This window comes from Ranitomeya imitator, chromosome 5, assembly GCF_032444005.1.
Source record: "Ranitomeya imitator isolate aRanImi1 chromosome 5, aRanImi1.pri, whole genome shotgun sequence".
NCBI lineage: Eukaryota > Metazoa > Chordata > Amphibia > Anura > Dendrobatidae > Ranitomeya > Ranitomeya imitator.
Window position 1 is genome coordinate 35,601,902 of NC_091286.1, and position 26,020 is coordinate 35,627,921.

A 26,020-nucleotide genomic window follows, 5' to 3' on the forward strand; every position below is an offset into this window, starting at 1 on the left:
GTAGTCACTACCGATGCCATCCTCCTCGGCTGGGGAGCGGTTTTTCGCCATCACACTGCGCATGGAACCTGGACTCATCCTGAGTCTCACCTTCCAATCAATATCCTGGAGATACGTGCGATTTGGCTGTCCCTAAAGTGGTTCCATCATCTCCTAGCAGGCCGCCCCATCCGTATCCAGTTGGACAATGCCACGGCTGTGGCTTATATAAATCATCGGGGGGCACCCGCAGCAGAGCTGCAATGCGCGAGGTAGAGCACATCCTTCGCTGGGCCGAAAACAACCACTCAGTCATATCGGCCGTTCACATTCCAGGAGTGGAGAATTGGGCCGTGGACTTCCTCAGGCGGCAAGGTCTTGCCTCAGGAGAGTGGTCTCTCCATCAGGACATATTCCAACAAATCTGCCTTCGTTGGGGTACTCCGGACGTAGACTTGATGTCGTCCTGGTTCAATGCCAAGGTAACTCAGTTTGTAGCACGGTCTCAGGACCCGAGCGCAATTGGGGCGGACGCGCTGGTCCTTCCTTGGAGTCAGTTTCGCCTTCCTTACCTGTTTCCCCCCTGCCCTGCTTCCCAGTGTCATCAGGACCATCAGGCCGGAGGGTGTCCCGGTGATTCTCATCGCCCCGGATTGGCCTCGCCGGGCGTGGTAGGCAGAGCTGATCCAACTCATCGCAGACGTTCCTTGGCGCCTACCAGATCGTCTGGATCTACTTTCTCAGGGCCTGATCTACCACCAGAACTCAGGGGCCCTGCGTTTGATGGCTTGGCCGTTGAATCCTGGGTCCTGACTCAAGCAGGTTTTTACCCGTGAGGTAGTTTCCTCTTTGATCAATGCCCGAAAGCCGGTGTTATCGCGCATCTATCATCAGACCTGGAAGATCTTCTTTGAATGGTGCAGAAGCAGAGGTCGCCCTCTGATGGTTTTCAACATCCCTACCATCCTGGATTTCCTCCAATCCGGTCTGGACTTGGGGCTTTCCCCGAGTTCCCTTAAAGGGCAGGTCTCGGCCTTGTCAGTCCTTTTTCAACAGAAAATTGCTTCCAAACCCCAGGTCAGAACGTTCTTTCAGGGAGTCTCTCACGTGGTGCCTCCCTACAAAGCACTTCTAGAGGCTTGGGACCTTAATCTGGTCCTAGGTGTCCTGCAGGAATCTCCCTTCGAGCCGTTGCAGGACATCTCCCTACCTCTCCTTTCATGGAAGGTGGCTTTTCTCGTCGCTATTACCTCGATCAGACAAGTCTCAGAGTTGGCTGCCCTTTCCTGTCGGACGCCGTTCTTTACATTCCACTGAGTCAAGGTGGTTTTCAGACCATCTCCTACCTTCCTCCCAAAGGTGGTGCCTTCCTTCCACCTCAATGAGGATATAAAACTTCCGTCATTTTGTCCTGCTCCAACGCACCTCGTGGAGAAGGCTCTTCACTCCCTGGATCTTGTGAGAGCTCTCGGGAAGTACATGTCTAGCACCGCACCTTGTTGACAGACGGAAGCTCTGTTCGTGCTCCCGGCGAGACACCAGAAGGGACTGGCCGCTTCTAAGTCGACAATCGCCAGATGGATTCGGTCAACTATTCAAGAGGCTTACCGCATCAGAGGCAAGCGTATCCTCAGGGCACGCTCCACTTGGTCGGTGGGAGCTTCCTGGGCCATTCAGAATCAAGCGTCTGCAGAGCAGGTTTGCAAAGCTTAGTATACATTTTTTGCAAAAAACGTATCAACCAAATACCCTGTTTTTTACATCTTTTACTAGCACTTGCGGATTACTGCAACATTTTTTGAAACTGAGTGTTTTTGGTTTTACTATTCTCTTTTGTGTCTTCAGGTTTCTTGGTGGTGTGTGAACATGATCATACAGACTTGTTCACTGTGCAAGTAGCCCATGTGTTCCTGTTTCCATAATTGTTCTCTTGTGTCTACAAGACTGGGGAGTTCCACCACTCCTCTTGGGCTATCTGCACAAAAGCTGTTCTACCCTGTATGCACACATGGATTTTTCCTCTCTGAACCCTGTTCACACAGGTTATATACAGATGATCAGGTTTTTAAATACATCAGATAGGGATTGCATACATTAGTTAGGACTGCTCTGATAAGGGTATACCGTGAAGATTGGTAGAGCAGCTTAGTATACATTTTTTGCAAAAAACGTATCAACCAAATACCCTGTTTTTTACATCTTTTACTAGCACTTGCGGATTACTGCAACATTTTTTCAAACTGAGTGTTTTTGGTTTTACTATTCTCTTTTGTGTCTTCAGGTTTCTTGGTGGTGTGTGAACATGATCATACAGACTTGTTCACTGTGCAAGTAGCCCATGTGTTCCTGTTTCCATAATTGTTCTCTTGTGTCTACAAGACTGGGGAGTTCCACCACTCCTCTTGGGCTATCTGCACAAAAGCTGTTCTACCCTGTATGCACACATGGATTTTTCCTCTCTGAACCCTGTTCACACAGGTTATATACAGATGATCAGGTTTTTAAATACATCAGATAGGGATTGCATACATTAGTTAGGACTGCTCTGATAAGGGTATACCGTGAAGATTGGTAGAGCAGCTTAGTATACATTTTTTGCAAAAAACGTATCAACCAAATACCCTGTTTTTTACATCTTTTACTAGCACTTACGGATTACTGCAACATTTTTTCAAACTGAGTGTTTTTGGTTTTACTATTCTCTTTTGTGTCTTCAGGTTTCTTGGTGGTGTGTGAACATGATCATACAGACTTGTTCACTGTGCAAGTAGCCCATGTGTTCCTGTTTCCAAAGCTGCAACCTGGTATAGCCTGCACACCTTTTCAAAGCATTTTACAATGTCCATACTCAGGAATCTTCAGATGCAAGCCTGGGTAGGCGTATTCTGCAGGCAGCGGTAGCGCACCTGTAGACAGCAGGTGCCATAAGCTTACACTGTTGGGTTGTTATTTCCCGCCCAGGGGCTGCTTTTGGACGTGAGTTTAACAAGAACTGACATACTGGATATACATTGAAAATATATGGTCCTAAAAATACGGGACCAGAAAATGAGAGCGCAACCGCGACTCCACAAAATATACAAAACCTACAAGCGAACAGGAGTATACTCTCATATATAAATGTAAGTAGAATGAAGCCCTGAGTCTAAAAATAATTGTATCAAAAAGTGAAATTTTATTAAACAAGGCTCATTGTAAATACAGAAATGGCTAAAAGCCTAAATGCACAAAAACATGACGAGAAAACAGGGGAAAACCACATAAAAAACAACAGCTGCCTAAGGAGGTACACCCCTAAATGTTGGTGCTACGAGTGGGCATAGAAGGAATATATAGGGCATCCTACCATTAAAGGACAATTGCAAAGGGAGCCCATATATGCTAATATTGCAGCCCCTACGCCCAGTGTAATCTCACTTGTGCAGCCCAGCAAAACCGTAACTTACCCATGTGGGAAGGAGGAACCTAAAAAGGCAGCAGGAAGGGCCCCAACGCGCGTTTCGCGAAGTTGGCTTCCTCAGGGGACCATACCTGCTTTTGGACGTCCCACGGTCCTGTGTCCTCCAATGTGGTGATGGAGAAATAGGTATTTTTGTGTACTCGCCGTAAAATCCTTTTCTCCGAGCCACTCATTGGGGGACACAGCACCCACCCCTGTTTTGGCTTGTTGCCTATGATGAGTGTTTTAGTCTTTGACATGTTGTTCCTACGGTTAAATTTTGTTAATCTCCTACTGCTTTGCTACCGAACTGGTATTATCCGGAGCCAGTGGGCGGTGTATACTGCAGAGGAGGAGCTAACCTTTTTTGTATTTACTTAGTGTCAGCCTCCTAGTGGCAGCAACATACACCCCACGGTCCTGTGTCCCCCAATGAGTGGCTCTGAGAAAAGGATTTTACGGTGAGAACACAAAAATCCCTATTTTTTGCACAGGTTTTGGCTGTCCTGCAGTTGGCACTGTGATCTGGAGCAACTTCCAACGCAGCATGTAAATTAATGGGTCAAACCAACAACTCCTTAATTTATGTGCAAAACGAAAAATCAGCGTGAGTGATTACTGCCAGCTGAATGCGACATTAATGGCACATTGAAAGAATGTCAATAGATGCGGGTCCTACACCCACGAGCTGCCACCTCTTCACTTTTGACAGCGTGCTGCAGGGCTCCGTTGTCCAGATAGAAGCAGGACTTGCAAATGGGACCCAAACTATTTGTCCTGCTGATCATGAATATGATGAACTCATGGTTGCAAATGTCACTATTCTTCATTTACAATTTCTTTCAGATAATTTGGCTCTGGAGAAGGATGCTGTATTCGGCCTTGAATCTCTTCTGGTCCTGAGCAATCAAGACGGCAGCGCTGGCTCCCAGCAAACCTTAAAGGTGTGAATAGCTGTGGAATGGCAATGAAACTGGCACGGTGTATTATGAGGCCATTCATCGCTCTTAAGAATGTTCACAGAATTTTCTTTATAGTCAACATCTCATTCCTGTTCCCTTAGACCGCTCTGTCCTGCATGGTGAAGCTGGCAAAGTGCCGCCCGTATCTGAGCCAGTCCGTTGTGGAATCGCTCCTGACTCAGCTACACAGCGCTCAGGACGCTGCCAGGATCTATCTGTGCCATTGTCTGGCCTCTGTGGCCATGCAGCTGCCGGTGCTTGGAGATGGGATGTTAGGAGACCTCATGGAACTGTACAAAGTCATCGGAAGATCGACCACAGACAAACAACAGGAGCTGCTGGTAAGGAACGTCCATCACCTACGACACCCAGTATAGAGACCACAAGAGGGATTGGATCTCTCTGCAATTGCACAACAAAATCCTTGTGTTTTACTTGTGATTTGTGAAAAGGATTCACCGTGGATTACATTGAAGTGGTGAAATCTGCAACACAACGAGCTGCAGCGACCAGAGGTCGCTCCAAATGCTCTACTTTAACCTGTTTTAAATCAAATAATTTTTATTGAAAAACTCCAAATACAAATTTTCCACCTTTCAAATAACATAAATGACATAATAATTCCATAGTATAAACATAAACAAAGTAACTCAACTTCAATTCCATAACCCAAAAGCCAACATCCCAGAGACGACCATTTTCATTTCTCCTTCGCCTCATTGGGGGACACAGACCGTGGGTGTATCCCAGAGACGACCATTTTCAGAGCAGTTCTAGAATAATGGAGTATAAAATTCGTAAAAGGGGGGGGAAAAAGGAAAAACAGCAATAACAATGAAGGGATAGCATGGTAAATATTTTATCTAATTAGAAGATCTGTGGCCGCCCTGGAGGATCCAACCAAGGACTCAAATTTACGAATAGTCACGTTTCTGATAGACTCCTCTTTCCGAACAGATGATATTATTTATCCCTCCTTGTAGTGCTCCCTTAGTTGTGCGTCTCACCAATGAAATGAAAGATTATGTGCTTGAAAATAGATTCGAGCGATGCCTATGAATAGGGGCGAGTCGGGATCCACTCTATCTTCAAATAATCCCAATATACATATACGGGGATCTGTTACCAATTCCACTCCATACATCCTATCTATCAAAGAGATGATGATGTATGCCAAGATCCATCAGACCCGATTGAGCCTGTCGGATTTGTAGATATTGGTAAAAAGTGTTACATGATAAATTGATTTCCTCCTTGAGCCGTTGAAAACTTTTAAGGACGGAGTTTGTAAATAATTGTTCTATCGACCAGATCCCTTCTGCTCCCAGTCAGGAAAACTATAACTTTGATACATTCTCCCAAATTGGGATTAGGCCATAGTGGTGTGTACTTGGTGAATCCCTTAATCCCCGTAGTTTTCTTTCCTCTGTCCCACACATTATACACTAATGTGAGTAAGAGGATATATTTTAACCATTTAATTGACGCTGTCGGATTCAACCGGAAATGTTAGAATTGAACGACCCGATCCCTTAAGACTGAAAACCTGATTTAATTTCATAAATGTAGATTTTTAGCCTAATTATACCGTGATTTTTTTCCCCTTTTTTAGGTTGCTCTTGCTACCGTTATTTTTGTGGCGAGCCAAAAAGCCCTGTCTCCTGAAGTAAAGACTATAATAAAGCAACAACTGGAGAACGTGTCTAATGGTTGGACGGTATACAGAATAGCCAGACAGGCCTCCCGTATGGTAAGATCGGTGGTCATCACAATCTCGGCCGGTACGCAGATGGTAATGATTGCCCTGTATTTCTGTGTCTCAGGGGAACCACGACATGGCGCGGGAGCTGTATCAGAGTCTTCTCACGCAGGTGGCTTCCGAACATTTTTACTTTTGGCTCAATAGCCTGAAGGAGTTCTCTCTCGCGGAGCAATGCCTCACCCATCTGCAGGAAGACGACATTGGCTTGGCCCTTTCTGCCATTGCTGACTCTCTGAAATCCTACCACAAAGGAATCGCTTCTCTTACGGTCAGTAGAACAATCCTCCTTCTGCAGGGAGGCAATCGATTGGCACCAGATCTTGTTCTTTACTTGCACTTTACACTGCCCTTTTTTTTTATCATGTACTTTATTTATTTTACTCACTTATATAGCGCCATTAATTCTGCAGCACTTTACAGACATTATCATCACTGCCCCCATTGGGGCTCACAATCTAAATTCCCTATCAGTAGGTCTTTGGAGTGTGGGAGGAAACCGGTGTACCTGGAGGAAATCCACACAAACATGGGAAGAACATACAATCCTCTTACAGATGTTGTCCTTGGGGTTTGACCCCAGCGCTGTAAAGCAACAGTGCTAACCACTGAGCCTCGTGCTAACCACTGAACCAGTGCTTTTCAATTTTGCATCGGGAGCTGAGCGGTTCTGATGATGATGCATGTGTATACATAGGCTGCTGATTTTTCCCACGTTCTGACAGACATCTATAGTCACAATGTCATGAGCGCCTCTCGTCTGCCAATGCAAAAGTGAAAGGCTCCAGATCAATATATTTAAGGATGGCTATGGACACCTCCGACATGGAAATACTGTATGGTATTGGTTACCTTGAGTTAACATTTTTTTCATTATTGCTTCTAGTTTCAGCCCGCTCATGTGTCCTTCCCTGTGATATGTACTGGATGTGACGTCTTTGTTTCCAGGACACTTCTTTCTTCACTAGCTCTCATATACCAATACATTTTGAAATCTCTTCTCCCTTTCACAATCACCCTGAGATCTCTCCTCCCTTTCTCTACACATCCTGTGTCCAAGATACCTTTAAGGTCCCAGTCCCCCTGCAAATTCTGGGAAGAGTTCTCCTCTCTCACTACACAGCCTGTATGTAATCTCCCCCATTTACTACATTAACACTATGTGGAGAGAGGGTTAGAGCGGCGACAGCAGATGATGGTAGACATCAGCCAGGAGCATTCTGCTGTCAGATCTATATTAAAAGTCTCAGCACAGCCAGCTAGGTGAAGGAGTTGGTCAGAGTCTACAACAGCAAAAATATTTAATAATACAAGAAGAGCCGTTTTATGTCACACGATGCGTTTTCACTCTCTCCATTAGGCGGCCAGCACACCTATGAACCCGCTGAGCTTCCAGTGTGAGTTTGTGAAGCTGAGGATTGATCTTCTTCAAGCTTTCTCTCAACTCATCTGCACATGTAACAGCCTGAAGACCAGCCCGCCACCAGCCATTGCTGCCACTATTGCCATGACCTCCGGCAATGATCTCCAGCGCTGTGGACGTATCTCCACCCAGGTGACTCGGGATTGGTGCTATGTTTTCTTTGGTTAGGGTGTGTGAAAAATTATCCTTTTTTTTAAGTTATCAGCCCTTGTGAACATATTGATAGTGACTTGCAGGAACTCCGAAACTAAATGACTATGGTCCCGAGTGTGGGACTTGATGGGGTTGCGTGACATAAGGTTTTTCTGTTTTAGCCTGGAATGGTCCTTTAAGCAAAAAAATTACAATGTCCATTTCCAACTTGCCCACGAAAGGCTCCTGATGCATAAGTCAAATGTGTCCACAGTCCTCCATTTACCTGACAAAGACCACAGGAGTGTAAGTTTGGCCTTCTCTAATCTGGTGCAAGACCTTTCCTATGAGCTGCATGAATATCCACAATCTGCTGCAATATTCTACCCAGAAATATGTCACAACAAAATAGTCAAATTCTTTTCTGTAACATTGAAGCCTATGAGTGCCACTACACTCCTATACGGTGGCATCCAAAAATCCTCCCACGTACACAGTGTGAATGAACCGTTATTTTCTATGCAGAACGATGCTTAATATGCATCTCATCCAACAATCTGTGACTTCTTGTTCATGTAGGTGACATTATCTTTTTTTTTTACAGATGAAACAATCTATGGAAGACTTCAAGAATCTAGCCACACGCTATGGAGATCTCTATCAATCCTCTTTTGATGCTGATTCTGCTACACTCAGGAACATAGAAATGTATCCACAACATTTAATATAATTCTTTTTTCATCTATATGGCATCAAATCCAGAAGTCAATATCTTTCCTTCCCAAAAAACTTTCTGTTAATCAGTCACATTGGATGTAATCCGGCTGTGAATGTTCAGGATGCCATAACACGTAGCATCAGAAAACTCCTTATTAATACTTAGTATATTTACTACTTAATCATCTGTATAAGTGTCATCTGTAGAGTCCAGTTACTTGCCTTAATCCTGAGCCCTCACCAGACAACAGCAGAGCTGCCTTTTAATCTCTCACACCATTGAAGCTCTGATCTTGGATCCAGATTCTTGCAGGTAAGAAATATAAAGCTGCTCTCGTTTTCCCTGATCAGTAGCCGATTGAGAGAAGAATTGTAGCATAATATTAAAATATTATTAACCGTCCTCTGTTAATCCTACTAAATGTTCAGTTGCCCTGTATAAACTTGACTCTTGAAAGGGAATCTGTCACCCCAAAATTCACCTATAAGCTGCGGCCACCTGCATCAGGGGCTTATCTGTAGCATTCTGTAATGCTGTAGATAAGCCCCCAATGTAACCTGAAAGAGAAGAAAAACAAGTTAGATTATACTCACCCAGGGGCGGTCCGGTCCGATGGGCGTCACAGTCCGAGTGCAGCGCCTCCCATCTTTTTATGATGACGTCCTCTTCTTTGCTTCTTGACGCGGCTCTTGCGCAGGCCTCAACAGGCCAGACAAAGTACGCCTGTGCAGGAGCCGCGGCAAGAAGCAAAGAAGAGGACGTCATAGTATGAAGATGGGAGGCGCCGGACCCGGACTGTGACGTCCAACGGACCGGACCGCCCCTGGGTGAGTATAATCTAACTTGTTTTTCTTATCTTTCAGGATACATGGGGGGCTTATCTACAGCATTACACAATAGCTGGAAAAGTTCTCCCTTTTTTTCTGTTGAAGCTACACTAATACATCCAGAAGTGTGTTATTGGTGGCAGTGGGGATAATCACATATTCGGTTTTGGAGTAAACAGTAAAGTCCGCAGCAGTGTGCTCATCACCAGTGTTATGTCTTCTCTTCAGCCGCAGTATACTCAGTAGCAGTGTGCTCATCACCAGTGTTATGTCTTCTCTTCAGCCGCAGTATACTCAGTAGCGGTGTGCTCATCACCAGTGCTATGTCTTCTCTTCAGCCGCAGTATACTCAGTAGCGGTGTGCTCATCACCAGTGTTATGTCTTCTCTTCAGCCGCAGTATACTCAGTAGCAGTGTGCTCATCACCAGTGTTATTTCTTCTCTTCAGCCGCAGTATACTCAGTAGCAGTGTGCTCATCACCAGTTTTATGTCTTCTCTTCAGCCGCAGTATACTCAGTAGCAGTGTGCTCATCATCAGTGTTATTTCTTCCCTTCAGCCGCAGTATACTCAGTAGCAGTGTGCTCATCACCAGTGTTATTTCTTCCCTTCAGCCGCAGTATACTCAGTAGCAGTGTGCTCATCACCAGTGTTATGTCTTCTCTTCAGCCGCAGTATACTCAGTAGCAGTGTGCTCATCACCAGTGTTATTTCTTCCCTTCAGCCGCAGTATACTCAGTAGCAGTGTGCTCATCACCAGTGTTATTTCTTCCCTTCAGCCGCAGTATACTCAGTAGCGGTGTGCTCATCACCAGTGTTATGTCTTCTCTTCAGCCGCAGTATACTCAGTAGCGGTGTGCTCATCACCAGTGTTATGTCTTCTCTTTAGCCGCAGTATACTCAGTAGCAGTGTGCTCATCACCAGTGTTATTTCTTCCCTTCAGCCGCAGTATACTCAGTAGCGGTGTGCTCATCACCAGTGTTATTTCTTCCCTTCAGCCGCAGTATACTCAGTAGCGGTGTGCTCATCACCAGTGTTATGTCTTCTCTTCAGCCGCAGTATACTCACTAGCGGTGTGCTCATCACCAGTGTTATTTCTTCTCTTCAGCCGCAGTATACTCAGTAGCAGTGTGCTCATCACCAGTGTTATTTCTTCTCTTCAGCCGCAGTATACTCAGTAGCGGTGTGCTCATCACCAGTGTTATGTCTTCTCTTCAGCCGCAGTATACTCAGTAGCGGTGTGCTCATCACCAGTGTTATTTCTTCTCTTCAGCCGCAGTATACTCAGTAGCAGTGTGCTCATCACCAGTGTTATTTCTTCCCTTCAGCCGCAGTATACTCAGTAGCAGTGTGCTCATCACCAGTGTTATTTCTTCCCTTCAGCCGCAGTATACTCAGTAGCAGTGTGCTCATCACCAGTGTTATGTCTTCTCTTCAGCCGCAGTATACTCAGTAGCAGTGTGCTCATCACCAGTGTTATTTCTTCTCTTCAGCCGCAGTATACTCAGTAGCAGTGTGCTCATCACCAGTGTTATTTCTTCTCTTCAGCCGCAGCATACTCAGTAGCAGTGTGCTCATCACCAGTGTTATGTCTTCTCTTCAGCCGCAGTATACTCAGTAGCAGTGTGCTCATCACCAGTGTTATGTCTTCTCTTCAGCCGCAGTATACTCAGTAGCAGCGTGCTCATCACCAGTGTTATTTCTTCCCTTCAGCCGCAGTATACTCAGTAGCAGTGTGCTCATCACCAGTGTTATTTCTTCCCTTCAGCCGCAGTATACTCAGTAGCAGTGTGCTCATCACCAGTGTTATTTCTTCTCTTCAGCCGCAGTAAACTCAGTAGCAGTGTGCTCATCACCAGTGTTATTTCTTATCTTCAGCCGCAGTAAACTCAGTAGCAGTGTGCTCATCACCAGTGTTATGTCTTCTCTTCAGCCGCAGTAAACTCAGTAGCAGTGTGCTCATCACCAGTCAGGGGCGGACACAGACTGCAGAGTGCCCCTGTGCAAGAAATCTTCCTGGGCCCCCCCCCATACCGCAACAAAGTTATGTAAACATATAGGTTGTAATATAAATGCCCCATATAAAGCTGTGCCACATATAATGCTCCATACAGGTCATTATTGCCCCATAGATGCTCCATATAAAGCTGTGCCACATATAATGCTCCATACAATTCATTATTGAATACTGCCCCATAGATGCTCCATATAAAGCTGTGGCACATATAATGCTCCATGCAATTCATTATTGAATATTGCTCCATAGATGCTCCATATAAAGCTGTGCCGCCACATATAATGCTCCATACAATTATTCATTGTGGTCCCATAGATGCTCTCGCTCCATATAACGCTGTGCCCACATATAAATGCTGCTGCTGCAATAAAAAAAAAAGACATACTCACCTCTCGTCTCTGCCCGCTGGTCCTCATCGTCCCGGCTCTCCGCACTGACTGTTCAGGCAGAGGGCGGCGCACACTATACGTCATCGCGCCCTCTGACCTGCACATTCACAGAAGAGGACGCGGAAGACGGAGCGGCGCCCGGCGGGTGGATCGTGGACAGGTAAATATACTCACCTGCTCCCGGCGTCCCTGGCTCCTTCTCCCGGACTGTGGACAGATGGTCTCCGCAGACTCCGGGCACGGCAGCTCACAACAATGCCGTGTATATCCGTCGCCGTCGGGGGCCCCCACCCGCCCTGGGCCCCCCTCCTGCTCTGGGCCCCGCTGCGGTTGCACCCGTTGAACCGGCGGTATGTCCGCCCCTGTCACCAGTGTTATTTCTTCTCTTCAGCCGCAGTATACTCAGTAGCAGTGTGCTCATCACCAGTGTTATTTCTTCTCTTCAGCCGCAGTATACTCAGTAGCAGTGTGCTCATCACCAGTGTTATGTCTTCTCTTCAGCCGCAGTATACTCAGTAGCAGTGTGCTCATCACCAGTGTTATGTCTTCTCTTCAGCCGCAGTATACTCAGTAGCAGTGTGCTCATCACCAGTGTTATGTCTTCTCTTCAGCCGCAGTATACTCAGTAGCAGTGTGCTCATCACCAGTGTTATGTCTTCTCTTCAGCCGCAGTATACTCAGTAGCAGTGTGCTCATCACCAGTGTTATGTCTTCTCTTCAGCCGCAGTATACTCAGTAGCAGTGTGCTCATCACCAGTGTTATGTCTTCTCTTCAGCCGCAGTATACTCAGTAGCAGTGTGCTCATCACCAGTGTTATGTCTTCTCTTCAGCCGCAGTATACTCAGTAGCAGTGTGCTCATCACCAGTGTTATGTCTTCTCTTCAGCCGCAGTATACTCAGTAGCAGTGTGCTCATCACCAGTGTTATTTCTTCTCTTCAGCCGCAGTATACTCAGTAGCAGTGTGCTCATCACCAGTGTTATTTCTTCTCTTCAGCCGCAGTATACTCAGTAGCAGCGTGCTCATCACCAGTGTTATGTCTTCTCTTCAGCCGCAGTATACTCAGTAGCAGTGTGCTCATCACCAGTGTTATGTCTTCTCTTCAGCCGCAGTATACTCAGTAGCAGTGTGCTCATCACCAGTGTTATTTCTTCTCTTCAGCCGCAGTATACTCAGTAGCAGTGTGCTCATCACCAGTGTTATTTCTTCTCTTCAGCCGCAGTATACTCAGTAGCAGTGTGCTCATCACCAGTGTTATTTCTTCTCTTCAGCCGCAGTATACTCAGTAGCAGTGTGCTCATCACCAGTGTTATGTCTTCTCTTTAGCCGCAGTATACTCAGTAGCAGTGTGCTCATCACCAGTGTTATGTCTTCTCTTCAGCCGCAGTATACTCAATGGCAGTGTGCTCATCACCAGTGTTATGTCTTCTCTTCAGCCGCAGTATACTCAGTAGCAGTGTGCTCATCACCAGTGTTATGTCTTCTCTTCAGCCGCAGTTTACTCAGTAGCAGTGTGCTCATCACCAGTGTTATGTCTTCTCTTCAGCCGCAGTAAACTCAGTAGCAGTGTGCTCATCACCAGTTTTATGTCTTCTCTTCAGCCGCAGTATACTCAGTAGCAGTGTGCTCATCACCAGTGTTATGTCTTCTCTTCAGCCGCAGTATACTCAGTAGCGGTGTGCTCATCACCATTGTTATGTCTTCTCTTCAGCCGCAGTATACTCAGTAGCAGTGTGCTCATCACCAGTTTTATGTCTTCTCTTCAGCCGCAGTATACTCAGTAGCAGTGTGCTCATCACCAGTGTTATGTCTTCTCTTTAGCCGCAGTATACTCAGTAGCAGTGTGCTCATCACCAGTGTTATTTCTTCTCTTCAGCCGCAGTTTACTCAGTAGCAGTGTGCTCATCACCAGTGTTATGTCTTCTCTTCAGCCGCAGTAAACTCAGTAGCAGTGTGCTCATCACCAGTGTTATGTCTTCTCTTCAGCCGCAGTTTACTCAGTAGCAGTGTGCTCATCACCAGTGTTATGTCTTCTCTTCAGCCGCAGTATACTCAGTAGCAGTGTGCTCATCACCAGTGTTATTTCTTCTCTTCAGCCGCAGTATACTCAGTAGCAGCGTGCTCATCACCAGTGTTATTTCTTCTCTTCAGCCGCAGTATACTCAGTAGCAGTGTGCTCATCACCAGTGTTATTTCTTCTCTTCAGCCGCAGTATACTCAGTAGCAGTGTGCTCATCACCAGTGTTATGTCTTCTCTTTAGCCGCAGTATACTCAGTAGCAGTGTGCTCATCACCAGTGTTATGTCTTCTCTTCAGCCGCAGTATACTCAATGGCAGTGTGCTCATCACCAGTGTTATGTCTTCTCTTCAGCCGCAGTATACTCAGTAGCAGTGTGCTCATCACCAGTGTTATGTCTTCTCTTCAGCCGCAGTTTACTCAGTAGCAGTGTGCTCATCACCAGTGTTATGTCTTCTCTTCAGCCGCAGTAAACTCAGTAGCAGTGTGCTCATCACCAGTTTTATGTCTTCTCTTCAGCCGCAGTATACTCAGTAGCAGTGTGCTCATCACCAGTGTTATGTCTTCTCTTCAGCCGCAGTATACTCAGTAGCGGTGTGCTCATCACCATTGTTATGTCTTCTCTTCAGCCGCAGTATACTCAGTAGCAGTGTGCTCATCACCAGTTTTATGTCTTCTCTTCAGCCGCAGTATACTCAGTAGCAGTGTGCTCATCACCAGTGTTATGTCTTCTCTTTAGCCGCAGTATACTCAGTAGCAGTGTGCTCATCACCAGTGTTATTTCTTCTCTTCAGCCGCAGTTTACTCAGTAGCAGTGTGCTCATCACCAGTGTTATGTCTTCTCTTCAGCCGCAGTAAACTCAGTAGCAGTGTGCTCATCACCAGTGTTCTGTCTTCTCTTCAGCCGCAGTATACTCAGTAGCAGTGTGCTCATCACCAGTGTTATTTCTTCTCTTCAGCCGCAGTATACTCAGTAGCAGTGTGCTCATCACCAGTGTTATGTCTTCTCTTCAGCCGCAGTAAACTCAGTAGCAGTGTGCTCATCACCAGTGTTCTGTCTTCTCTTCAGCCGCAGTATACTCAGTAGCAGTGTGCTCATCACCAGTGTTATGTCTTCTCTTCAGCCGCAGTATACTCAGTAGCAGTGTGCTCATCACCAGTGTTCTGTCTTCTCTTCAGCCGCAGTATACTCAGTAGCAGTGTGCTCATCACCAGTGTTATGTCTTCTCTTCAGCCGCAGTATACTCAGTAGCAGTGTGCTCATCACCAGTGTTCTGTCTTCTCTTCAGCCGCAGTATACTCAGTAGCAGTGTGCTCATCACCAGTGTTATTTCTTCTCTTCAGCCGCAGTATACTCAGTAGCAGTGTGCTCATCACCAGTGTTCTGTCTTCTCTTCAGCCGCAGTATACTCAGTAGCAGTGTGCTCATCACCAGTGTTATGTCTTCTCTTCAGCCGCAGTATACTCAGTAGCAGTGTGCTCATCACCAGTGTTATTTCTTCCCTTCAGCCGTAGGAAGCTACGTAGCAGCGTGCATTTGCTCTTTGCCTGTCCTCTGTAGCCGCTTGCTACACTTCCAGGTATATTAGTGTAGCCAGCAATGTCAGCAGAAAGTAGACTGGGAGAACACGTCTATCACTGTGTATGCTTGCGGCCAGGCATAGATAGACATTGTCAGTGCACATGCGCACACACTACAGGAGCGTTCAGACAGTGCTCGGTCTGGGAAGTGAGCATGATCAATCAGAAGCAGGGGAAGGCCTCAAATATACAAAGGATGAGGTGTGACTGTGCACCAAACTCGTGGTCCTGCCATGGGTTCAACGAGGCCCCCTCATTTGCATACAAATTAAGATATTTTTTTCTAACCCTGAACCAGAAATAGGTATAGTGCTAGTATGGTTGTTATAAGGGATATGTCCGCTACAACACTATATAACTAATTTTTGGGGGTCATGGACTCCCTTCGGTACCTCAAAATCCAAAAATTCCTATGTATTGTTTATTTTTGTGCAATTCTAGTTTTCAGGAAAACAGTTTCAGCGGTTCTTTACAAGCTGACAGCGAGTACGAGCGCAGGATGATGTCTGTCTTTAACCAGGTTCTGGAGGAGGTAGAGCTCCTGGGTAGAAAGCATCCACCAGTCTCCTACCTGGTAAGTGTAGAAATATTTCTGAACGCCAAATATAAGCCTATACTTCTATAAAGACCTAGTTCCCAGGTTTCCCAACCTGTAGCATGTGCACCAAGGTTTACACTCCGTGTTTTTATGGACCGTCACTAATAGGTAAAGCAGTGTATGATCAAAGTATTGAGGGCACTTTATGGTCTTTCTGCTCTAATCCCTCACAACTGATTTTGATGTATCCACTAACTGTCAGTTCTTTTTCCGTATCATGCTGCCAGCACTATAGGTGCTAGAACTTTCTTTCATTACCTCCCAGCATGTATTGCACCCTTTATTGTCCAACTGGAGAGTTGCAGTATCTGGAGTTTTATGGATTTATAGCTAATGAACTATTTTATTTTTTCTTAATGCCACAAATTTCCCTAAAACATAGCAAAATTGTGATAAGTCGACCTAATGCTGGTTTAGACATACATAGCATGACTTGAAAGTTGTCCTAAAATTTTGGTAAAAAGTAAAAATGTAATCCTTACAACTACCAAATCAATGATCGTATACAGCCATGTAAAAAGCATGTAAAGAAAGAAAAACAACCATCAGATTGAGAAATGCGTGGAATGAAGGTGTGGTGCATGCTGGCTTCAGGCTGGTTTCCTGTGTATGACAGCCATAGGAAAGGGGATGGGAAGATTCAGCAGCCGCAAGAAAAAAAAATCTAAAACATTAACATTTATTGTAGAAATATAAAAAATTTAAAAGAAAAAAAAAAAGGAAATAATTAAAAAGGCATATTGGCGCTAATGTCGACGCGTTTCGAGCTGTGCTAGCTTTCAAGTCATCATTAAAAGCTTGAATCGCGTCGACGTTGGCGCCAATATGCATTTTTCATTCTTATTTTTTTTTTCATTATTTATATTTCTACAATAAATGTGATGTTTTAGATTTTTTCTTGCAGCTGCTGAACTTTCCCATGTAAAAAGCATACACCTCTTCTGCAAAAGACATTTTTTTTTGTTTTGTTAAGTTAGTTACAATTGTATCCCAGCAGGACATAGCGATTGGGTGTGTTACCATCCTACATATTCAGTCCTCATATCCCCAAATATCTGGTGGTAAATCCTGCCGACATTAAAGGGATTCTCATTTTTCAGAAAACCCTTGTCTGCTGGATCCAGTTTGTAATAAAATACAAAAAAAAAGTGCTACTCACCCTCCCCAGGTCCAGTGCCAAGTCTCCCCTTCTGCTCCCAGTGTTGTTAATTAGCCACAGCACTGACGTCAAATTGACAGCGCTGCAGCCAATCAGTGAGCTCAGCGGCTCTGAGCGGAGCATTTTGACTATACGGGCAGAGCTGCTGAGCTAAGTGATTTGCTGCTGTACGATCAACATGACGCCAGTGCCGCAACTAAAATCGGACACTGGGTTCAGCGTTTTAGACTCACTGTTGGACCTGGGGAGGGTGGGAAAATGTATTTGTAATTAAAAAAAATTATTTGTAAGAGACAGTCTTTTGGGACAGGGAGGTATTTTCTGAAGTGGGGCGACCCCCCTTAACGTGTGTTTTATACACTTGCTATTACCATAATGTGGACACCAGGGGGCACTGTTCTCATTGAGTTTACTAAACTCAAGTAGCTGCAGGTTTTACTTTTTTTTTTTTTGCAATGACATGGCTGCGATTCATTCAGTCCAGAATCAGAAATGGCGAAACAAATGAAGAAAGGAAGTAAATCAAGTAGAAAATCTGTTTTTTTTTATCATGATCTCTCCTTAAATCATAAAAAAAAATAAAAAAATAGGCAAAACACCCAACAATATTATCTAAGATCGAAGGGGAGAGCTGGCCTGGCCAAGGCATGGGGATAAACAAAATTAATATAAGTTAATAAAAAATATATATACTAGAGTAGATGTATATGTAAAGTTCATCTTTCGCTGTTTACCCCGTGTGCAGGGCATTGGGAATCCATGGTTACGACCACTCTAATAGTGACAGTTAGTGTTTAGTGGTTATAACCATGGATACCTAAGCACATGCCCTGCACATGGGGTAAGTGACATAGTGAATCAGAAGAAATGTACTACATTTGTAATTGGAGGTATTTTTTTTTATTATTATTACACTCTACACATTGAGAGAGGATCTTGGAGATGGCGATACCCATTTAACATTCAGTTTGTGTTCTATTGATGCCTGTCTGAGATACTATAAAAAGAAAAATGGATCCTGGAGTGATCTACTTTGTTCCTAAGACTGTTCTAAGATTAGACGAACATTGGTGCTTTCTTTTATAAACAGCGCCACTGTTGTTTAAGGGTCGTGTGTGGTATTGCAAATCAGCCAAATTTTCTAAGCTGCAATTGCAGACATGGCCCACGGATAAAAGAGGCGCTGTTTCTGGAAAAGTGTATGTGCCTAAGAATCTGCCACCTTCTTATTATTTTTTCAGCACACCTCGTGCCTGTGCAATGCAGTCATCAGCCTCCTAAAAGTGCCTCTCTCCTTCCAGAGGTATTTCTTCCAGAAGCTGCAATCCACGAGTATCAAGGTAAGCCGGCGGCCGGTGTTCTGCGCGGCACTGTTGGGATGTAAGCACAACCTCCATTTGTGGACGTCAGGCCATCATACCACCCTCATGGAGTCTGTTTCTGATATTTTGTGCAGACACATGGATGCTAGTGGCCTGCTGGAGGTCATTTTGCAGGGCTCTGACATTGCTCCTCCTGTTCTTTTTTGCACAAATGAGGCGGTAGCTGTCCTGTTGCCGGGTTGTTGTCCTCCTACGGACCCCTCCACGTCTCCTGGTGTACTTGCCTGTCTCCTGGTGTCTTTTCCATTCTCTGGACACTGTGCTGACAGACACAGCTACCCTTCTTGCCACAGCTCACATTGATGTGCCATCCTGGGTGAGCTGCACTACCTAAACAACTTTTGTGGGTTGTAGACACTGCCTCATGCTACTCTACCTCTCCCCTAGAATAAAGAGCAATGACAAAGGAAAAAAGTGACCAAAACAGCCAAAAAGGATAAGATAAATGGTCTGTGGTCACCCCCTGCTTTCCTATCATTTCTACCTGTGGCATGTTCCATTTGCATAACAGCCGGAGAAATTGATTCACAATCAGTGTTGCTTAATAACTGGACAGGTTGATTTCACCGAAGGGGGATTGACTTGGTGTTACATTGTGTTGTGCAAGTGTTCCTTTTATTTTTTTGAGAAGTGTGATATATACAAGTGTCCTTAAAATGCTTCAAGAAGAATCAGATTGCTTATCGGCCATTTCTGTATCTTCGCTGAATCTGCAACGTTTGAGGTTAAACTATCCTGAGTGTTCAGAAGCTCGGCCACCAGCGGGGGGTCTCGCCTCGGGATAGCAGCATGTGTCACTTCATGTACCACGGACATTGGCGGTCAGGCATGGGGGTGGAGGAAACCAAGCCTGACTGTCCCAATATAACCCTCCGGCTCACTGGTCCATTGCAGGAGGCTTTTTCTCCCTGGTGACCTGCACACAGAAGTGGGGGGACGGCATTATGTGATGTCCGTAAGCAATAATGATTATTACTTCATTATGGGAGCAGGAATTCTTCACTTTATGGCGGTGATCCCAGTGACGACGACAATTTAGTGCTAGGCTGACCGCAGAGAGCAATAGATTACATTTAACTTCTCAATGAAATTGAAAGGTGTTTTTTTTTTTTTTGGGGGGGGGGGGGGATTTAAAGGAGTTTTCTTTTTTTGTAAACCTTCCTCCTTCCAGGTCCACTGCTGAGCCTCTGTTACTGTCTGCAGCGCTTAGTTTCTCTGCTCCAGTTGGCAGCATGAGCTGCTCACCGCCGCTAAGGTCACTGATTGGATGCAGCGCTGTCGATGTGACCTGAGCGCTGCAGACAGTCGCAGACACAAGAAACTCAGTGCTGGATTTAAGGAGGGCGAGTAAAGCACAGTTTTATTAAAAAAAAAAAAACTGCTGCTGGGATACAGACGTAAAACCCCTTCTAATGATTGTGGGTAGCAGCAGTCATTTATGTTATTTTACATGTAGTTATTAAATGTCAGTATAAATCAAGCAAATCACTATGCAAAACTAATAGGCATCATCTTCTTTCCTCCTGATTAGCTGGCCCTGTCTCCGTCACCCCGCAATCCCACAGAGCCTATAGCTGTGCAGAGCAACCAGCAGATGGCGCTGAAGGTGGAGGGGGTAGTTCAGCACGGCTCCAAACCCGGCCTGTTCCGCAAGATCCAGTCCGTCTGCCTCACCGTCTCCTCCACCCTGCAGAGCAAACAAGGGCAAGACTACAAAGTAAGTCCACTTACATCCACGCTGCTTTACTCCTTCGCAGAGTTCTCTGGGATGGATGAGATAAAATCTCGATCACAATACCACTGCCGTAATATGCAATTAATTTTTCACATGCGTTTCCACTACGGAAAATGTGGAATATAACCTGGAGGAATCCATCAACCTCCTCATGGTCTGGAACCAATGCTGGACCCAGGGAGGGTTAGTAGAGCCCTTATTTTTTAATTTTTTATTGTTTGTTTTCTCTATCGCCTTTCATTGGGGGACACAGAAACCATGGGTGTATGCTGCTGCCACTAGGAGGCTGACACTATGCAAATAAAAAAGTTAGCTCCTCCTCTGCAGTGTACACCCTACCGACAGGAAGTAGGATATTCAGTTTAGCTTAGTGTCAGTAGGAGGTGGACACGGGTCTTTCATTAGACCCTTATCTACCTCAATGTGCGTCGTTTCTTTTCAGATTTTTCCGGAGGGATACAGGGTGAACAGTCACACCTGTAGTCCCACTATGCGGACTATGAGTACGGCGTGTACTGCCACCCCGTATCCTCATAGATCCCTCTCCAGGACCAAGATCCTAGCACACCAGCGTGCTCAGAAGTCCGGTCCTGGCTCCGTCCCCCACCCACTCGCCCACCAGAGCCTGTCGGTCGGAGGAGACGAGGACGTCCATCACAGCTCCGTGGACGTCTGATACCTTCAGGTTAGTAACTGCGTGGGATGTTTAGGTGAGTATTTCCCCTAAATTTCCAGATCTCTAAATACGCTGCACTATCTTCTATGGCGGCGCTGATTTTATTTTAAAAGGGATCCTAGCGTTCTCCCTGCGGCTCTGGCAGGCTGCCGCGCTGCTCTGCGGCGCACTGTTCCGGGGCCGCGGTTTCTTTTCCAGCGGCGCCGGCCTCTCCTTTAGGTCCCGGCTTCAGCTGGGGCCTACTTCGGCGCCGCGTCCCGTCCCTGCGGTCCTGGCAGGCTGCCGCGCTGCTCTGCGGTGCACTGTTCCGGGGCCGCGGTCTCTTTTCCAGCGGCACCGGCCTTTCCTTTAGGTCCCGGCTCCTGCCGGGGCCTACTTCGGCGCCGCGTCCCGTCCCTGCGGTCCTGGCAGGCTGCCGCGCTGCTCTGCGGTGCACTGTTCCGGGGCCGCGGTCTCTTTTCCAGCGGCACCGGCCTCTAATTTAGGTCCCGGCTCCCGCCGGGGCCTACTTCCGGTACCGCGCTCCTTCACTTCCGCTTTCTTCGGGCGGGCTTTCTCCCGCCCGACAAACTGTGCCCTGCAAACTCCGCCCACCGGCGCCAAGTGGGCTGTCTCCGCCCCTTCCCCCACGTCGCTGCTGAGCCAGGGCAAGAGATTCCAACGTGCCCGCATTTTCTCCTGGGGGCACAGCACATCATCTGCGCGGATCACACCAGAGGCTGCAGGGCAGCAGCTCCATCTTTCTGTTCCACTGCTGTTCTTCAGGCCTGCAGTAAGTTCCGGACAAGAGTGCCCCAGATGTGTCTACCTGTTCTCCTAGGGGCTATTGTTCCTGAGGAGCATCTTCCAAGCCGTGCAGCTTTCCATCTGGACACCGCAGCGCCTGCCGTGAGTACCTCTGCACCGCAGTTTGACTCAAACCCCTAATCTTCTGACATTTCCCTTAGGGGCCCGTTCGGTCTAATTTTAAGGGAGGTCGCTCCCGGCCTCCTACCTTTTCCTGTGTCTTAGTGAAACACTTTCAGGGTTCGCCTTGTAACCACAAGCTCCCTTCAGGCAGGCCTGCAGCAACCCACATTTTGTTCCCGCTGCTCCGCCTCAGAGCGAAGTCCCCACCCCAGGTTGGGCCTCCCCTCTGTCTCTATTAGTAGCGGATCTCACACGGGTGTCCCAGACCCTTGTGTCCGTGCTCGATCGGTTGCCCCTGCAGCCTTCCGTAGTAGCCAGCGGGTCGCAGGAAGCCCTGTCCGAGTTTTCCAATACAGGCCGCGAAAGATTCAGTCGGGAACGCCAGTCTGAGTTATCTTCTCGGTCCATCTCGCCCCACGGTCTTTCTCTGTGGTCCCCCCCGGAGTCAGGCGAGGCTTTCTCTGATGTGCCTTCGGAGGATAATTTGGGGCCGGAGTCGAACCATATCTTATCATGAGGGATATGGTTCAAAGCCTCATTGGAGCGTCCAATCTGACTTGTGGCTACAAAGATTCCTCTACGAAACCCGCAGATCAGGCGGTTTCGTTTAGACGGTCTAAACTACCTCCCAAGGGATTCGCTCCTCATCCTGAATCGAGGAGCTTCTGGCCAGAGAAAGAGCGAATTCGACCAGACGTTCTCAAAGAGGAAAGCGTCTTGGAGTCTCATATTTCTTTCCTCCGAATCTCATCGCCAATAGACTTGCCACCAACACAGTCCTCACGCTGTCCGGTGGGGCGACTCTGACAGGTTCCATCGATAGGATCATGGAATCCTTTGTGAATTCGGCTCTCGAACCTGCCGCATCATCCCTATGCCCGCTTGCACTTGGGTTTCGAAGTCGGTATCCGAAGGGGCTAAAACAAGTCCGTTGGGGCATTCTAGCTGGAGCTCCACCAGACTGGCTGGCGGAAGTTACCACCCAGATTACTCATGCCGGGGAGTAATGTGTTCTCTGGACGTCGCGTCTTCTGCCGCTCAGACACCCGGTAATGTTGTTGCCAGCCGTCGTTCTGTTTGGCTCAAGAGTCATCAAAGAAGTCCCTTACGAGCCTGGCTTTTTCAAGGATCACGTCCTTTCGGTTCTAAGCTGGACCAAATTATTAAGGACGCCACTGGCGGCACCAGTTCTCTTAGGCGGCAACTTCGGTCCTTTTCGGCCTTTTTTGCGTCGTTTCGCGGCATCAGATTCCTTTTCGCAACAGAGGCCACAGGCACGTTAAGAAAAGAAGGTATTCTTCGACTCACTCCTTCCTGGCGTCCCCGCTACTCCTAAGGTGGATTTTCCAGGTCCAGGACTGGAAGTTCCACCTAGGCATGACCCACGACTAGACTCTAGCCCGTTTCTCCTGTTCCTCAGGGACGTCTGGGTCTCCTCAGTAGAGGACGCGTGGGCCAGGGCACTTGTATCCTCTAGATACAAAATCTTCATTTCACGGCCCTGGGATCGTTTTCTTCGAATCCCAACCTCCAAGAGACCCCGCTCTAGTCCCGGGTTTCTTTACAGCCATTGTTTCCCTCCTTAGATCCGGGGTAATCGTTCCCGTCCCAGAACAGGAACGGTTCAACGGTTCACAGGCTTCTCTTCGAATCAGAGGACGACAAGGTTCGTCCCAGTCCGGATCTCAATTTGCAGAACAGGAGGTTTCGTCGGAGACACTTCAGGATGATATTCCCTCGTTCAGTAATCGCTTCCATGGAGGCTCAGGAATTTCGGTTTCAGGCTCCCGAAAGTCTATCCATCTTCCCGACACTCTAGCCGTTGCGGGTGGCTCGTCAACAGGAAGAAGTTTCGTCTTGTTCAGCGCCTCATATCTCCGGGCATGTTCTTCGACACTTGTCGGACCAGAGTCTTCCTTCCCGAAGACAGGATATCCCTCCTTTGTCAGGAAGTTTGCTCCAGGGTTTTCGGCTCCCCTCCTTTCCGATGGGCCTTAAAGGTCCTAAGGAGGTTGGTTGCAACATCGGGAGCAATTTTCCCTTCGCCCGTTTCATTCAAGACTTCTTCAGCAGGCTATTCTATCACAGGGGGACAGGTCTGTCTTCTCCCTGCATCGTCCAATCCGGCTTTCCCCCGGGTCAAACGGTTCCCCGACTGGTGGCCGAGGTCACTTCTCTTATCCCAGAGTAGATCCTTCACAGCATATCTTTCCTTTCAGTTCCCTGGCAGGTGGTGACGACGGACGTCAGCCCGCTCGGCGGAGGCGCGGGGCTTTGTCACCTGTTCTTTTCAGGGTTGTTGGTTGGTGCAGGAGTCCTCCTTGCCGATCAATGTCCTCGAGTTCCGGATCATCTTTCTGTCTTTCCTTCACTGGGTAAGGATTCTCAGCAGCCTAGACAGACAATGACACAGCAGTGGCATATATCTACCACCAGGGGTGGACTCGGCGGTCTCTGGCCTCGGCCGAGTTTCCAGGATCCTCCTTTGGACAAAGGTAACGGTCCTGGTGAGCTCCGCAGTGCATGTCCCCAGCGTGGACATTTAGGCCGCCGACTTCCTCGGCCGCGAGGGCCTTGTGGCAGGGGACTGGTACTTTAGGAGGTTTCCTATCGGATTGCTCTTCGATTGGGGGACTCCAGATGTGGACCTCATGGCGTCCCGATTGAATAGGAAGGTCCCTTGGGTCGGTCCAAGGTCCCGCGATCCTCTCACAGTAGTGTTAACACTCTGGCCATTCCTTGGTTGCAGTTCGCGCTCCCCTATCGGTTCCCACTCCTTTCCCTTGCTTTCCAAGCTGTCGAAAAGATCAAGGCGGGATGGGTGTCGGTCATTCTGATCGTCCCGGATTGGCCCAGGAGGTCTTGGTTTGCGGACATCATCAATCTTCTCCCGGTCACCCCTGGTGCCTTCCAAACAGACCCGATCTGCTGTCTCAGGGTCCGATCTGCCACCCGAATTATCGGTCGCTCAGTTTAACGGCGTGGCTGTGGACTCCACAGTTCTAAGAGCGTCCGGTCTTTCGGCCCGGATGGGTCACGCTATAATCCAGGCTAGGAAGCCTTCGTCTTCTTTCAGGATCTACTATCGTACCTGAAAGGCTTACTTTCGTTGATGCGAGTCCAACCGCTTTTCACCTATGTCCTTTCCCTGCCTTCCATTTGGTTTTCCTTCAGGCAGGACTGGATTTGGGCTTCGCTCTCAGTTCCATAAAGGGCCAGGTTCCTGCGCTCTTCTTCCCTTTAAGAAGACGTTATCTTCTCAGCCACAGGTTAAGACCTTCCTTCAAGGAGTAGCCCACGCTGTCCCTCTGTACAGGGCCTCTGTGGATTCATGGGATTTAAAGGTTGTGCTGGTTATTCTCAGGGGTTCCCCCCTTTTGAGCCTCTCAGGGAGTTTTCCCTGTCAGTTCTATCTCGGAAGGTGGCTTTTCTCAAGTCCATCTCTTCGATCCGCCGCGTGTTTGAGTTGGCGGCCATTTCTTGCCGACCTCCTTTATGGTTTTTCCACCAGGACAAGGTGGTCCCAGGCCTCCGCCTTCCTTCTTTTCACGAGGTGGTTTTCATCTTTCCACCTCAGCGAGGACATCGTTCTACCTTCCTTTTGTCCAGCTCCGACTCATCCTCTGGAGCGATCGTTGTACAGGCTGGACCCCGTCAGGGCAGTGAGGATCTCCCTGGCTAGCACGGCCGCTTTCCGAAAGATGGATTCTCTTTTCGTCATCCTTGATGGCGTGCGTAGAGACCTGCTGGCTTCCAAGGCGACTATTGTTCGCTCGATCAGAACGGCAATTTTGGAAGCTTACCGGGTCAAGAACAGAGTGCCCCTCCTGAGATAAAAGCTCACTCTACCCGGGCAGTCGGCGCTTCCAGTGTGGTACGTCACAGGGGTTTTCGCCGACGGCTTTGCAAAGCGGCAACCTGGTCTTCCATCCACACGTTTCGCTGGACCTCGGCGGACTCCAGCCTGGGCAGAATGATCCTGCAGGCGGCAGTGGTGAGTCCTCGTACTTGATGGAAGTCTGTTTTTCCCACCCCAGGGACTGCTTTGGGACGTCCCATGGTTTCTGTGTCCCCCAATGAAAGGCGATAGAGAAAACAGGATTTTTGGTTGCTTACCGTAAAATCTGTTTCTCGGAGCCTTCATTGGGGGACACAGCTCCCTCCCAAGTTGAACAGCTCTGTTTACTGTCTACGTTTGAGTTCTTTGAACACTCTTTGAGTGCTTGAAACTGTTAATCTATGGAGCGCCGTGGAATTTGTTGGCGCTATGTGGATAAAGTTTATTATGTTATTATTATTCTTTCTCTTTTACACGTTG

At 47.4% G+C, this 26,020-nt stretch overlaps 1 protein-coding gene across 1 annotated transcript in view; it reads left to right on the forward strand.

The window, feature by feature from the left end:
• INTS7 (integrator complex subunit 7) overlaps positions 1 to 26,020 on the forward strand; it is a 56,071-nt gene that overhangs the window by 27,311 nt on the left and 2,740 nt on the right. The window contains exons 10-19 of the mRNA XM_069768534.1: positions 4,265 to 4,362; positions 4,482 to 4,721; positions 5,993 to 6,130; positions 6,204 to 6,410; positions 7,500 to 7,694; positions 8,299 to 8,402; positions 8,656 to 8,724; positions 15,685 to 15,817; positions 18,242 to 18,340; positions 19,914 to 20,099. Of these exons, the coding sequence (XP_069624635.1) occupies positions 4,265 to 4,362; positions 4,482 to 4,721; positions 5,993 to 6,130; positions 6,204 to 6,410; positions 7,500 to 7,694; positions 8,299 to 8,402; positions 8,656 to 8,724; positions 15,685 to 15,817; positions 18,242 to 18,340; positions 19,914 to 20,099 (1,469 nt within the window). The remainder of the gene's footprint in view (positions 1 to 4,264; positions 4,363 to 4,481; positions 4,722 to 5,992; positions 6,131 to 6,203; positions 6,411 to 7,499; positions 7,695 to 8,298; positions 8,403 to 8,655; positions 8,725 to 15,684; positions 15,818 to 18,241; positions 18,341 to 19,913; positions 20,100 to 26,020) is intronic.